At 47.0% G+C, this 15782-nt stretch overlaps 1 protein-coding gene and 1 long non-coding RNA gene across 19 annotated transcripts in view; one reads left to right on the top strand and one right to left on the bottom strand.

Moving 5' to 3' along the window:
* The window catches only part of LOC126959717 (uncharacterized), a 459264-nt gene that overhangs the window by 376845 nt on the left and 66637 nt on the right, over positions 1-15782 (bottom strand). The gene's annotated exons all lie outside the window — the stretch shown is intronic.
* TCL1A (TCL1 family AKT coactivator A) lies at positions 622-15691 on the top strand. Of its 6 annotated transcripts, none has more exons than XM_050799174.1 (4): positions 622-871; positions 2425-2595; positions 3009-3066; positions 14953-15691. In XM_050799174.1, exons 1-3 carry the CDS (start codon positions 752-754, stop codon positions 3054-3056), a joined length of 339 nt encoding a protein of 112 aa, XP_050655131.1. In that variant the 5' UTR covers positions 622-751; the 3' UTR covers positions 3057-3066; positions 14953-15691. The 6 variants fall into 6 exon arrangements, with proteins under 6 accessions (XP_050655131.1, XP_050655130.1, XP_050655133.1 ...); XM_050799176.1 differs by having other exon boundaries at positions 677-871; positions 14964-15691; XM_050799177.1 differs by lacking the exon at positions 14953-15691 and adding an exon at positions 3953-4707 and having other exon boundaries at positions 677-871.

Genomic DNA, 15782 nt, shown 5'->3' on the forward strand with positions numbered 1-15782 from the left:
AAAGCCCAAGGGGAAAAACCCATGTTTCTCCGTTTTGTAATAGCTATTAGATGTCCACAGCATCATCAGACCTGCGGAAAACGCATGCTTTGTGTATGGAAGACGGAGCGTCAGGAGTTGTTCTTTGCCAAGAAATGGACCCTGACACTCAAAGGCACAAGCTGGAGGAGATCCAGGGAACCCGGGAAAGCCCAGGCCTAACTCAGGCCCGCGTGGGTCTCTTCTGATCCCAGAAGATGAGGACTGGGTCCCGGCTCTGGGCATCCTAGTGTCGACTGTGAGTTCCCAGCAGAGGCCCATAGTCCCGGTCCGGCAGCCGAGGGAAGCGGCGGGGTCTCCCAGAAGAAGAAAGGGCCAAGGTCACCCCGGGTGACTCTCCAGCAGCAGCGGAGGGCGGCGGTCGGGGTCGCTGCTGGCCGGGGCCTCGAGAAAGCCGCGGGTCAGCCAGGGCTGGGTCTCCGTTCCCAGGCGCTGCCACCGTTCCAGGGAGCCAGTCAGGCCGGGACGTAGCGCCTGCGTGGGACCCTCACTTGCCACCGGGACCCCCACAAACCCCGCCCCATCCTGCCTTACGCCCCGCCCCAAGGTCGTCCTCCCGACCCAGGGTCCCGCCCCAAGGCCGTCCTCCCGCCCCGCCGCTTGGTGGCGGCCGCATGCTGCCCGGATATAAAGCGTCGGCCCCACATCCCAGGGACCAGCGAGCAGCCTGGAGAGGCTCTGGCTCTTGCTTCTTAGGCGGCCCGAGGGTGCCATGGCCGAGTGCCCGTTACGTGGGGAGGAAGTCACCGACCACCCGGACCGCCTGTGGGCCTGGGACAAGTTCGTATATTTGGACGAGAAGCAGCGCGCCTGGCTGCCCTTAACCATTGAGGTACAGCCAGCTCTGGAGCGGATGGCGAGGCAGCAGGGGCAGCCCCCGGGAGTTTGAGATGCCCTAGGAAGGGTGAGGCCTTGAGAAGCACCCACTGTGGGGCAGGGAGGATCCCCACAGATGAAGCCACTTTGAGCCGGGCTCTGGAGGATGAATAGGAGTTCTCCAGGCAGGGAAAAAGGGTGGGAAAACCGCAAAGAAATGTCGGCCAAAGGAGGGGACCCAGTGCCTGTGGAGTGTGACTATAATGTTGACTACAGCAGGGCTTTTCTGGGCTTCGGGGTCCTAATCCTTAAAAATGGGTATCTCTAAGTGACTCATCCATACGGCCGATTATCGGAATCATCTTAGGTGGGTCCCAGAAATCTGTATTTTAAAAAGAACCCTCAACAGCTCAAAAGAACACGTCAACCAGGCATAGCAACCACGGCCCTAGAGTGTGAAGTATTTTCCATGACCTCTGTGCTTTATTTAGAAAACAAATTTAACAAGTGATGTCGTAGTATAAGCGCCGGTATTGAATCAATATTGACTTTGTTTTATGTGTGATGCCTTAAGATGGGTCCTTAGTCCATGTTAAGTTTTTGTTAAACAAATATATAACTCTTTTACAAGTATTTGGATTTACTCGATGAAAAAGAGTCAAAAAATGTTCAAACTCTTTCCAAACATAGACTGAAGAAAGCATAAAAAATTAAAACAAATTAGAACATGTATGTCCAGTAGCAAACAATCAAAAATTATTGAGTGTTAACTGTGTCTCTACAGATGAGAAACTGAGGCACAAAAATGTACATTTGTCCAAGGTAGGGCTGCTAGTAGGTAATGGGGTTGGAATTCTAGGCTGTTAACCACCACCAAAATTTGCATTTTTATTGGCACTTCAATTTTTTAAATATGTTTTTACTTTAATAATCAAGTTAAACATTTACTTTTTTAAAATCAAAATTTGAAGAAATAATCTGAATATTCGGTGAATTTCTTTTTTTAAATCTCTGGTTGAGAAATCTCTTCAACGTGACACCAGAATCATAAACCAGACAGTTTTTCATATAATCATGATAAATGCCACACAAAAACCCACTAGCAAACTGTGGGACAGATTTTGCCTCACATCATTGAAAAGGCCAGTATTCTTTTTCTTTCTTCTTTGTCTTTTTTTTTTTTTTTTTTTTTTCCGTAGAGACAGGGTCTCGCTCCGTCACTCAGGCTGATCTTAAACTCCTGGCCTCAAGCGATCCTCCTGCCTCGGCCTTCCGAAGCACAGGAATTACAAGTGTGAGCCACTGCAACCCGCCAGAAAAAAAGTGTGCCTTTCATGGCCCTGTCTGGGTGGCTAGACACATGTGCGTGCTGGTGATCCTGGCCCAGCCAGAGTCCCGGAGAGGAGCATGCATGGCCTAAGGAAGTGAGCTTCAGGGAACAGTGATTTCATACTCGGACCCCTGCCCAGATGGGTGGGTGGCTGGCAGGAAGGACTCTGGTTTTCTGTGCCTGGAGGAGCCCTGGCAAGCGGAACCTGAAAGTATGCCCTGTGCTTTTCTTCTCCTCAGATAGAGGATAGGTTACGGGTGCTCTTTCGTCAGGAAGACATCATCCTGGGGAATCCTATGACCCCCACCCAGATAGGCCCAAGCTTGCTGCCTATCTTGTGGCAGCTCTACCCTGATGGACGATACCGATCCTCAGACTCCAGTTTCTGGCGCTTAGTGTACCACATCAAGGCGAGTGTGCTTCTCCCAGGGATCCATCGGGTGATCTTGGGTTTCCCCTCCTCCGTGTCTGGCCTTAGTGGTTTATCTTCCCTCCATCCCAGTCCCAAAAGCATCAAAAATTGGGGGGAATGGACAACTGAGGATTTCTAAAGGACTTTCCCAGAGAGAAGATAGATCCTCTGAGGTATCTAACAGAACCCTACCTCCCCTTCCTCCCAGCCCCCCAGCTGGCCGCAGCAAGGACATCTCTGGTGGGCAGCCACAGGCTGAAGGCTGGTGGGAGGAGGAGCAGTCTCCGAGAGCCCCTGAAATTCACACTTGGGTTCCTACCTGCTGTTTCCAGCTAGGGGAAGGCGCAGGAGTGAGGAATGGAGGGAGTGGAGGGCTCTGGCCGATCAATGCCTTCTCTGTCTGCCTCTCAGATTGACGGCGTGGAGGACATGCTTCTCGAGCTGCTGCCAGATGACTGAGTGTGGCACGGTGAGCTCCACTGACCAGGGCTTGACCCCTCTTAGTCCACAGTGGCTGTACCAGAAGGAAAGACCACCCGTTCTCCATGAAGGCAGTGCTAACCCCTCCCCGACTGCTGCCATCTCAGGCCTCCCAGGGATGGGAGAGTCTTCCTGGAGGCACCCATGTCTCTCCCTTACCACTTTGGGAGCCCCCTTTATCGCAGCTGCTCATATCTACACAGCACTTCACAACTTCACGTTTCAGCGAGTACTTTCAGTTCCCATTGCCTTTTGTTTTTTTTTTGTTTTGAGTCTCGCTCTGTCGCCCAGGCTAGAGTACAGAGGTGCAATCTCAGCTCACTGTAAGCTCTGCCTCCTGGGTTCATACCATTCTCCCGCCTCAGCCTTCCAAGTAGCTGGGACTACAGGTGCCCAACACCACGCCCAGCTAACTTTTTGTAATTTTTTTTTTTTTAGTAGAGGCAGTGTTTTACCGCGTTAGCCAGGATGGTCTCGATTTTCTGACCTCGTGATCTGCCCGCCTCAGCCTCCCAAAGTGCTGGGATTACAGGCTTGAGCCACCATGCCCAGCCTTACCATTGCTTTATTAAATAAGCACTGGTGCTTGATAATATAACTGAGCCAGATATTAGATATGTTACTGAGTTTACATAAGATTACAAAACTCCAAAATGAGTTTTGAGGAAGTACAGTGAGTGACATCTTCAGATTGCAGAGCCAGGTATATTCTGACTGTATTCTGACCATAAGCCTTCTGCCCTGTTCAGAATTTGCCTTGGCTCAGAAGGCCTCTGGGGGCCATCCCTGACCACGAGGCTTCCCACTTAGACTTGCTCGCCACTGCCTGGTCCTTTCCTTCACCCTTGACTCTGTCTTCTCTTGTCCTTTCCCAGGTCTCGCAGCACCTGTCTCCTTTCGCCCCAGGGCCTGAGTCTGGCCAGCCTACAGTGGGGATGTTATGTTTCTGTTCACCTTCGTTTACTATGCCTGTGTCTTCTCCTCCACCACGCTGGGGTCTGGGAGGGAACGGACACACAGAGGATGAGCTCTCCCCAGGGCCTGCTGGACCTGCCCGTAGCCCACTCTGCTCCCCTCAGCACTACCACTCCTGCCAGGGAGGACTCCATTTGGCAGAGCTTCTTCCAGGTGCCCACCTTTACCTGTGCCTCAGCTTTTCTCAGCTGGCTGATGCTTTTCAGCCTCTTTCTACCCCTGCTGTCCCTCACAGCACTACTGTTTCATGTTGCACACCCACTCAGCTCCGTGAACTTGTGAGAACACAGCCGATTCACCTGAGCAGGGCCTCTGAGACCCTGGACCAGTGGTCTCACATGGTGCTGTGCCTGCAAACCCTGCCTGAACACGGGTTCAGGTGCAGCTCAAGAAAAGGCCTGAAAGGAGCCCTTGTCTGCGCTCAGGACTCAGAAGCCTTTGCATCAGTGGTCCACAGCCCGGGACGCAGCAGGAGGCCAGGCCGGCGAGCCCTGTGGACAAACCCTCAGAACCCTTGGCTTGCCCATGTGGAAAAGGGATAGAGGTTGGGTTTCCCCCCTTTTATAGATGGTCACACACCTGGGTGTTATATGAGGTTGTATGTGTCATGAATACTTTTTGTAATGATTGATTAAATGCAAGATAGTTTATCTAACTTCATGCTGAATCAGCTTCTATCCTTGACTTAGATTCTGGTGAAGAGAAGTGAGAATAGGCAGCCACCAAATAGAAAAATTCGTGGATTTATTTATTTTACTTTGGAGATAAGGGACTACAATTTTTTTCCCCATGTAATCCAATGCTTAAAACCCCAGTGTTCTCGGAGGCATACGTTGAGAACCATTGGAGTAAGCAATCTCAAAAACGTCGGCAATGCCTGGTATTCAAGAGCCCCTGTGCCTCCATCTGGTCCTGCCCTCCTCACCCTCCTCATTCCCATGTGCCCTCGGCTCCAACCAGCGCTGCCTTCTCCTCGCCCAGGCATTCACCAGGCTCTGTCCTTGCACAGATACTTCTGTCCTCTCTGTTCACAATACCAGCAGAAGCCCCTCCTGCCTGAAACTGTCCCTGGCCACTCAGGCCCCAAGCAGACTCCCTTCCCCACCTCCCATGACCTGCAGTCACAGCAGATCCCACCCCTTGCCCTGTCCTCTTGCTCCCTTCTCAAGGCCCCCCTGCCCCTCCTGTATCTCCATAGACAGTAGCTGGACCTCAAATATTACCAGGGGATGCCTTCCAGAGAAGGGAATCCATCCTGTGTTGAATCCTGGCCCTCCCACTTTCATGTGTCTCTAGTCCACAGCTTTCTTGTCACAGATGAACTTAGAGGGTTCTTCTGAGGATTCAGCGGGATATATAACTGCAGTGTTTTAACAGAATTGTATAAGAAAAACACTACTTCTCCCACTTTACAGTCTCTGAACCCAGGTTTCTTAACCAGCACTAGACAGAGAAGAAACACTTGATGCCCAGTGTGCCAGAGTTTGTGTCTCTTGTAACCCAATCACCCTGCACAGCCCATGGCAGCAATGGAGCTTGGTCTGTGGGAGCCATTAGTGTACAGATGCCTCTCAGCAGGGCCAAAACATGGAGAGGCAGAGCGGGGGGGTCATGGGCGATCAGGCAGCCGCCTCATTTTAGGAATAGGAATGCGGGGACCCAGGAAGAGGAAAGCTTTTGTGCCAGATTCTTTTGTTGACCAAATATTTGACCATCACCATGAACACTGCCAGGAACTGGGACATAGCAAGGACAAGGCGAAGGCCCTACTCTCATGCAGCCTTAGTTCTGGAAAAAGATAAAAAGAAGGTGCGAAATCCCAGAAGAAAATAGAACAGGGTAACAAAGTATAGGGAGTTCGATTGGCTGGTAAGGAAATTCCTGTCTGTGGATGTGGTATTTAAGATTGGGCCTTGAAAAAGAGGGAGCTAGATTCTTAGGAAGAGGGGATGGCAAGCGCTGTGCAGATTTGATTTGCTGTGGAAATTAAAAACATAGCAAAAGGATTACTTCTTACTAAAAGAAATGCTGTTTTGTAAGAATAAATGACCCCAATAAATTAACTAAATGCAATGCAGAATCTCAGTTTTCCACCAGACTGACTCTAGGGTTTTGGCTGGAAACACAAAGTTGTTTTGCCAATGCATTCTAAATACCTCATAATTTTCCACATATATATATTTATATATATATATAGAGAGAGAGAGACACGGAGTTTCACTGTTGTCGCCCAGGCTGGAGTGCAGTGGCACGATCTTGGCTCACTGCAACCTCCACCTCCCGGGTTCAAGCGATTCTCCCACCTCAGCCTCCCAAGTAGCTGGGACTACAGGCGCCCACCACCACGCCCGGCTAATTTTTTTGTATTTTTAGTAGAGACGGGGTTTCACCATGTTGGTTAGGCTGGTCTCCAACTCCTGACCTCAGGTCATCCACCCACCTTAGCCTCACAAAGTGCTGGGATTACAGGCGTGAGCCACCGTGCCCAGCCTCCCTCTACATATTTTATTGCATACATATTTATCTATATTTTATTTAATTTCTTTCAATAACATGTTGCAGTTTTCAGAGTATAAGTTTTGCATTTCTTTTGTTAAATTGATTCCTAACTTTACTTTTTTTATTATGATTTAAAAAAATCTAATTAACCTGGCATGGTGGTATGTACCTTTAGTGCCAGCTACTTGTGGGGCTGAGGCAGGAGGATCGCTTGAGCCCAGGAAGTCAAGGCTACAGTGAGCCATGTTCCTGCCACTGCACTCCAGCCTGGGTGACAAAGCTAGACCCTCTCTCAAACAACAAAAAAGCGCAAACAAAAAAACTAACCTGAAATTGCCCTCATAACAGACTTTTAAGTGTACAGTACAGTATTGCTTATTATATGAACATTGTTGTACAGTAGATCTCTAGAACTTTTAAAAACTAAAAAAAAGTTTTAGTCTTGCATGACTAAAACTCCATGCCCTTTAAAGAGCATATCAATTCAAGGTTCTGTTTCGTAAGTTGGATTGCTGAGCCATATGGTAGTTCTGTTTTTAATTTTTTGAAGAGTCTCCATACTGTTTTCCATAACAGTTACGACATTTTACATTCCTACCAACTGTGCACAAGGGTTTGCCACAGCCTCACCAGCATTTGTTGTTTTCTGTTTTTTTGATAACGGCCATCCTCACAAGTATGATGTGATATTTATTTTACTTATTCTGTTCTAATCACGGATGATTTTTCTTTCGTCGTCTTGCCTAATTACCCTGGCTAGAACCTCTAGAACTGTGTTGAATAGAAATAGTGAGAGTGGGCGAGGCTCGGTGGCTCATACCTGTAATCCCAGCACTTTGGGAGGCCGAGATGGGTGGATCACCTGAGGTCAGGAGTTCAAGACCAGCCTGGCCAACATGGTGAAACCCCCATCTCTACTAAAAACACAAAAATTAGCCAGGTGTGGTGGTGGGTGCCTATAGTCCCAGCTACTTGGGAGGCTGAGGCCAGAGAATTGCTTGAACTCGAGGCGGAGGTTGCAGTGAGCTGAAATCCTACCACTGCACTCCATCCTGGGTGACAGAAAGACTCTGTCTCGGGACAAAAAAAAAAAAAAAAGAAAGAAAGCATGAGAGTGGACATCCTTGCCTTGGTCCTGATCTTAGAAATCTTCATCTTTCACCATTAAGTCTGATATTAGCTATGGCTTCTTCATAAATGTCCTTTATCACATTGAGGAAGTTCCCTTCTATTCTCGGTTTATTGAGTGTTTTTTTTCATGCAGGGATGTTAGATTTTGTCAAATTTTTTTTCTGCATCTGTTGAGATGATCATCTATTGAAATGTTGGTGTTTGTCCTTTATTGTATTGATATGGTGTGATACACTCATATTTTTTTTTGTATGTTGAACCATTTTGCATTTCTGAGATGAATTTTAATGGGTCCTAGTGTATAATCTTTTTTATATGCTGTTAGGTTTGGTTTGCTAGTATTTTGTTAAGGGTTTTTTTTTGTTTGTTTGTTTGTTTTTTTGAGACAGAGTCTCACTCTGTCGCCCAGGCTGGAGTAGTGCAATGGTGTGATCTCTGCTCACTGCAAGCTCCGCCTCCCGGGTTCACACCATTCTCCTGCCTCAGTCTCCCGAGTAGCTGGGACTACAGGTGCCCGCCACCGCGCCTGGCTAATTTTTTTTGTATTTTTAGTAGGGACGGGGTGTTAGCCAGGATGGTCTCAATCTCCTGACCTTGTGATCTGCCCGCCTCGGCCTCCCAAAGTGCTGGGATTATAGGCGTGAGCCACCGTGCCCAGCCTGTCCTTTCATTTTTATTCATATAATTTAAGCAGGAGGGAAGGAATTACTACTGGTCTGCAACTAAAGAGATCAAGAATGTTGCAAGAATAACATAATTTGCTGTATTATTAAAAAATCAAACAGTTGGCTTGAGATGCTCACCTTAAAAAATATGGCATATAATCACAAATAATTAGGTCGATTTTTGCTCAAAGTTACAACTGCCTTTTTTCAACATCTCTACTTTCTTTGGCAACTGTTCAACAGGGTGACAGGCACCCCCACCTACGTTTGCTTCAGGCTATCTCAGAATGAATGTAGTCAGATGCTAATGTCACAATAGGAAAAACTAAACTTGAAGTAAAACTGTATCATTAGCTTAGTAATTACTTATAACAAAGGTCTTTGTATATATAAGGAAAACAGTAAAATATGTATATTATGCATTTTTCTCCTTGAATTTCTAGAAAATTCTTTTGTAAAGATGGATTTGTACATACCATATTCTGAATTTTATTAATCTGTGTCTTGATATTTTTTAAATGAACATCACCAGCTTTGTTACAAGAAGCTCAGGGTAATGTGCCCAGGAGTTGGCAATGCTAGGCTGAAAGTGTGTGATGTCATACAGAATCAGGAAGCTGGGGTTTTATTTACTCCTAACCATCTACGATCTTAGCCCAGGAGAAAGCCTGGCCAGCCTCATTTGGCACCTAAGGTCAAGAAAATAAATTCTGGATTTTTTTTTTTTAGGAGGCCGGGGGTGACAAGTACATACTGTTGTGTAATGTTACACTAAGCAAAAAACAGCAGCCACTCAGAGTCCTTTACTGTGAAGTGTAGGTAACATTGTGTGGTATGCCTTGATTGAGGAATTAAAGGTAGTTTAACTGAAGATGTTGAGGAAACTTGGTTCTGGTTTTAGTACACCAGAATAACTTTTTTTCAATTTTAGAAAACCAAGGAGGTTGGAAAAACTAGAGGAATTGGCCGGGCGCGGTGGCTCACGCCTGTAATCCCAGCACTTTGGGAGGCCGAGACGGGCGGATCACGAGGTCAGGAGATCGAGACCATCCTGGCTAACACGGTGAAACCCCGTCTCTACTAAAAAATACAAAAAACTAGCCGGGCGAGGTGGCAGGCGCCTGTAGTCCCAGCTACTCGGGAGGCTGAGGCAGGAGAATGGCGTGAACCCGGGAGGCGGAGCTTGCAGTGAGCTGAGATCCGGCCACTGCACTCCAGCCTGGGCGACAGAGCGAGACTCTGTCTCAAAAAAAAAAAAAAAAAAAAAAAAACTAGAGGAATTAGGGGATACTTTTTTATGGGTTCATTTATAAGAAGAAGAGAACTCACCATAAATACTTTGTGAGATTTGTCCTGTCTTAAACTTGAATTGTAATATGAGTAATGCTTAAGGGAATTTAATAAAGAAGGAAAGCTAAAAAAAAAAAAAAGAGAGAGAGAAAGGCAGTTGGTCCAAAAAGTGATCCCAGTGGACTAGCTAGTGTGATGTGTGATGAACACAGATTATCTCCTTTAGGCCTTACGAAGAAGTAAGTACTCTTGTTACCTCCAAGTTCTTGGTGAAGAAACAGGCTCCAAGACTAGAAGTTACTTGCCCCAAGTTAGTAAGTGGTGTGGTCTGGATGTTGCCAGAATCTACCCTGTTTCTCCCTTCTGGTCTTTGTTTATTCAACTCAATCTTTGGCCCTGAGCTAGGTGCAGAGGGTATGCATTCTAGTACAGAGGGAAGCCCCGTGATGGAAAGAAACAAGAGCAGAGTGATCAGGAAGGCAGGAAGAGCTTTGTGCGGGCCCTTCAGGCAAGGCCCCTCTGGGAATTCCCCATTTGAGGTCTCTTTTTCAGCCAAGTAGAAGAGATGGACTGACACAGCCATCTCTGATCCAGGGGAAAGCAGCTTACTAGAGAAACCTGATAGAATTGCTGAGCAGATCTGGCCTTTTGAGGTTTGCAGGCAGGAATTCAAAGTGGAAATTGTCAGCCTGTTTTTATGAGTATTTTGTCTATCAATATTTTTCTGTCAGGTTTAGAAAATAAGAAGGGAAAGTGGGTTCCACCAAATGTGGCATTTCACCTGGCAAGTGATACAGAAGAGCGGGGCAGACAGTCTCCGTGTGTGAAGGAGTTTTTGGAACACGGAATCTAAGCTGGTGAGGGATGAATGAAGTGTGGAAACAGCCATAAAGAATCTTTGGATATTCAGGAAAGAAGTCCTTTGTCAGTGTTTCTCCACATACTTATCTGTGTTTTCGCCATGGTTACGTTGTTTTGTACTTTATTTTGTTGTTGTTTCTGCTAGGCAGAAATGTTTTATTTTTTAACATTGTCATCCTATATATTGCTTTTCTTTTGTGTATTCTGGGTTTAGGTTTTTCTTTTTTTTTCTTTTTCTTTTTTTTTTTTTTTTTTTGAGACTGAGTCTTGCTCCGTCTCCAAGCTGGAGTGCAGTGGTGCAATCTCGGCTCACTACAACCTCCGCCTCCCGGGTTCAAGCGATTCTCCTGCCTCAGCCTCCTGAGTAGCTGGGACTACAGGCGCCCGCCACCACGCCCGGCTAATTTTTTGTATTTTTAGTAGAGACAGGGTTTCACCATGTTGGCCAGGATGGTCTCGCTCTCCTGACCTCGTGTTCCACCTGCCTCGGCCTCCCAAAGCGCTGGGATTACAGGCGTGAGCCACCGCACCCGGCCCAGGTTTTTCTTAATAAGGACTTCTCTGCTCCACAATAACAAATTTCCTTCGTGTTTTCGTCTATCCTTTTGTCCTTCCCTTTGTTTAAATCATTAATCTATCTGGAATTTACTTTTATATGAGAAATGAAGCAGTGATCCAACTTTTTTAGGCAAATGGCTAGCCAGGTGTCATGACACTGTTTAGTGACTAATGTATCCTTTGGCAGTGCTTTGAAATGCCACCTTGATTGTGTAAGGAAGGCAAAAGTTCACCTGTACCCTCTTAGCATTTTCGGCTGGGCTAGAGAATTAAATTGATGTAAAACAGATTCATAGGAGAAAAGCGTATTGATTTCATATAAGTTTTCTGTGACACAGGAGCCCTCACAGGAAAACAAAGACACAAAGAAACAGTTAAACACTAATTTTGGACAAAGAGTAGTATATGGTGAAAATGTGACCAGGCAAGGGGCCTTGGGCTAGGGGAGTTACTTGTGGCTGAAGGAGAAAGGTTCATTTATGATGTTAGTTTATACGGAATTCTCTCAGCCCCAGTGATGTGTTACCTTCCTTCTGATAGAGGGAGGACATCTTCCACATGGAGGTTTCTCTCTTGCTTTCAGGGGGAGAAAGGAGAAGCCAGAGTGCTCTTTGTCAAGGGCCATTGGATAAAATAATCGTTATGCCAAAGTGGGACCTGCCTTCATTCATGTGTGAAATTTCCACTAGTATTTTCAGTTCCCTCTCAGCCTTTGTTCCATTTTCACTGCTCTGAGGCCTGCGTGCGTGAGCACCACCAGAGTTAGCTGCTGCAGCTCTGGGTTGCTTCTTGATGGCTGCTGACCCTAGTGCGCCCTCACAGCTCTCCTCGTTCAGATTTTTCCCAGCTTTTCTTACATCTTAAATTCCCCGTATCAATTTGAGGTTCAAATTGTCCAGGTACAGAACTCTTTTAAGTTCTTTGTTGTGATTGCATTACATTTATAAATAGGCTTAGGGAGATATTATATCTTTGTGATAATGAAGCCTCCGATTGATTTAGGCAACACTTTTCCATAGCCCTGTGTACCACTAAGAGCTTTACAAATGCTTACTTAACCCGATATGTTAATCTGTACAACAGCCCATGAGATGGCTATTTTTATTGTCCCTGTTTTACAGATGAGGAAACTGAGGCATAGAGGTAAATTGTTCAATTTACATGACTATTTTAAGATTTTTAGGTTTATTCAAGACTTGTTGACTGTCCTTCAGAATTTTAAAATTTGCTTCATATAAGTATTTTACATGTGATTACCCATTTTTTTTTTTCTGACTTGTGTCTATATAGTAGAAAACTGTTGGGTGTTACGTGTTAAATGTATAAACACTTGTTGAATTCTCTTATTGGTTCAGATATATTCTGGAAAGGTTGTTTTTCTTATATAATTCAGAAGGTCTGCATTGCACTTTTAGAGCTTTTATTATTTTTTTTGAGACAGGGTCTCACTCTGTCACCCAGACTGTAGTGCAGGGGCATGATCTCCCCTCACTGCAATTTCCACCTCCCAGGCTCAAGCAATTCCACTGCCTCAGCCTCCTGAGTAACTGAGATTACAGGCGTGCGCTACAACCGGCCGGCTAATTTTTGTATTTTTAGTAGAGATGGGGTTTCACCGTGTGGGCCAGGCTGGTCTCGAACTCCTGACCTCAAATGATCCACCGACCTCGGCCTCCCGAAGTGCTGGGATTACAGGCATGAGTCACCATGCCCGGCCCTTTAGAGCTTTTATATGGCCGTTCTGTTTATTGTTCTACGACCTCTCCCAACTGTCCCCTGTGAAGGATGAGGAAATAGCATCCTTGTGCTTCCTCTCTCCTCCTGTCCATATCTCCTGCTGCCAGTCTTGGTTAGTTTTTTTATGAGTCTTATTTCTTCTAGTTTTTCCTTTAAATAATATGTTCCTAGCTCTGTGACTTGATCTTTCAACTGTATTTTCTGGACTTATTTCCATGGGAAAACCTACGTACTTTACCTTCTCTCTTCTCCCCTTCCCAATGTTTGGAAACACTGTTGTTATTTTTGTATTTCCTGGAGGTCAGAAGGGTGGGACTAAAAGTTCCAATCCTGTAATCACATGGTAGGTTGAAAGGGGTTTATTATGAAGAACAAAAGATGCTCCTCTCACTCCTATCACTTAGAAAATTCCAGAGGTTTCAGGAGCTCTATGCTAGGATCTGGGGATGGAGACCAAATCTGTATTTCTTAATGTATCACAATGTTACAGAAACTTAACAGCAAAAGGAGCCTGGGCCAGAGCCTCTGGGCCCAGGCAATGTGAAAGAGTCCACTATTGAAGGGGCTACTTTGTCTGGGGTATATACCCTGGGGTTCCTTATACGACACAGACACATGAGGAGTTTAAGAGCAGAGGTCTAATAGGTAGAAGAGGAGAGAAAGAGAAACAGCTTCCTCTATAGAGGAAGGGGTCTCCAAGTGGAAAAAGGACGGTTGGTGGTGAATGCTCCGAGTTTCATGGCCCAGTTGAGGAGGCGGTATCCGATTCATATAGGACTCACACATTAGTTTTGGCGGGGAAGGCTGGTCACCCCGCACGGATCTTACGCAAATGGGCTTCCCAGTTGATTGGCCCCATCCTGTCTGCTCCTTACAATACATGTGGCTGACAGAGAAGTCTGCCGCCTTGCACATGTCTAGTCCTTAGTTCCCGCCAGCATTCACCCGTGCAGGCTTCCAGCTTGCAGGCTGCATTAGTTAGAAAATGATTTGGGGCTACTTTCATTAAAAAGAAAAGGCTGGGCTGGGCACGGTGGCTCACGCCTGTACTCCCAGTACTTTGGCAGGAGATCACCTGAGGCCGGGAGTTCAAGACCAGCCTGGCCAACATGGAGAAACCCCGTCTCTACTAAAAATACAAAAAATTAGCTGGGCGTGGTGGCACATGCCTGAAATCCCAACTACTCAGGAAGCTTAGGTAGAATCACTGGAACCCAGGAGGCGGAGGTTGTGGTGGGCCGAGATTGCGCCACTGCACTCCAGCCTGGGCAACAAGAGCGAAATCCTGTCTCAAAAAAAAAAAAAGAAAAGAAAAGCCTTACTGAGGACTCCCATGCCCTTGCTATCTGCCTAAATAATTCCTTTTTAACTCCCATATCACTATGGTGAGGTGGGGTGAGAGGTTCTCTGGAGTGCATCTTCTGTGGGGCACCGCCATGCCCCATCCAGCACTGATGCCAAGTGCCAGGGCTGACCTCAGCAGAGGCTTGGGTGTGGACCAGCCAGATGGCAGCTGGAAAGGGGTCACAGCAAACAGCTGGGGCAGAACAAGCAGTAGGATCCCAGGTGAAGCCAAGTCACCCAGGCCCTGGGAGTCACCAGGCACAGAATATGCGTTGTTCTGCTGCAGACCTCAGCAGTGAGGCCAGGAGAGCACGCAGACCACCAGCAAGTGCAGGACGGCACCCAGGAGGGGCAGCAGATCCCAAAGTGTGCTTCCCTGGGGACCAGCCTGGGGCTGGGGGCCCCTCCCAATGCTACAGGACTAATGGTGCTCTAAGGTCAAGGAGCAGAGGTGTCCTAAGTGGCAGGGATGAGGGCCTATTTCCCAAGGAAGAAGCAGCACCCAAGCTCTGCTTCCCATGGAACTGATGGCTTCCTTCCCTCATCCTGGGAGCCTGAAACTTCCCCCCTTGCAGTTTGCATGCTGGGTTCTGGACAGAAATAGTCATAATTAAGCATTGATCAGGCTGCACTTAGACCCACTTTCTTGTTGCTGAAAGTCACATAGCACTCTAGATGGTGACTATTTGCATACCCGATGTTTCCACAGATAGGATTTCTGACTTTAGGATTATAAGACTGACTGTTTAATAATTTATTTGTATCCCTTTTGTTCCTATAGACAGGATCTCTGATATTAGAATAAATCACTTAAGATGTTTTTCAGAGTCTGAATTCCAGCAACCAGTTTGAAGACCCCCACAGAGGACCAAGCATGAGAATACAGCGGCTTCATCTCCCTGTCCCATGATGTCATCCTGCACTTTTCAACCAATCAACAATCTCCACACTTCGGCCCCATTCCTAATCCAAACTTCTCTGGGAGATGGATTTGAGGTTTCCTCCTATCCCCTCCTTCGGTGACCCTACCATTAAACTGCTTTCTCTGCTGCAACCCAGTGTTGGGATATGTGCACATTTGACAACAAACATATTACAATTACACATAGACCCCAAATGTCCAGGCACTGGACGGCTGGCATTCCCAGGCCCCACCCACCTGGTACCCAGGAAGTCTGTGTAGCCTTCATCATTGCACTTGTGCCCAGCCTGCCCTGTAAGAAGGCAGCTAAAGGACTGAATTCTCTCTCCTGGATGCAGACACCCACCACCCACTGTGTGTCCAGCAGAGCCCGCTCCTTTCTGGGGCGCACGTTTCTGTGGGTAGGAAAACAATGCCTCCTTCCCTCCTGGCTCTGTCAACTTCCCATTTAACAATAAAAACCTTCCCTAGGCCGGGCGCAGTGGCTCACGCCTGTAATCCCAGCACTTTGGGAGGCCGAGGCGGGTGGATCACGAGATCAGGAGATCAAGAACATCCTAGCTAACACGGTGAAACCCTGTCTCTACTAAAAATACAAAAAAATTAGCCAAGCGTGGTGGCAGCCACCTGTAGTCCCAGCTACTCGGGAGGCTGAGGCAGGAGAATGGCGTGAACCCAGGAGGCGGAGCTTGCTGTGAGCCGATATCGCGCCACTGCCCTCCA

This window comes from Macaca thibetana, chromosome 7 (assembly GCF_024542745.1).
Source record: "Macaca thibetana thibetana isolate TM-01 chromosome 7, ASM2454274v1, whole genome shotgun sequence".
Lineage (NCBI taxonomy): Eukaryota > Metazoa > Chordata > Mammalia > Primates > Cercopithecidae > Macaca > Macaca thibetana.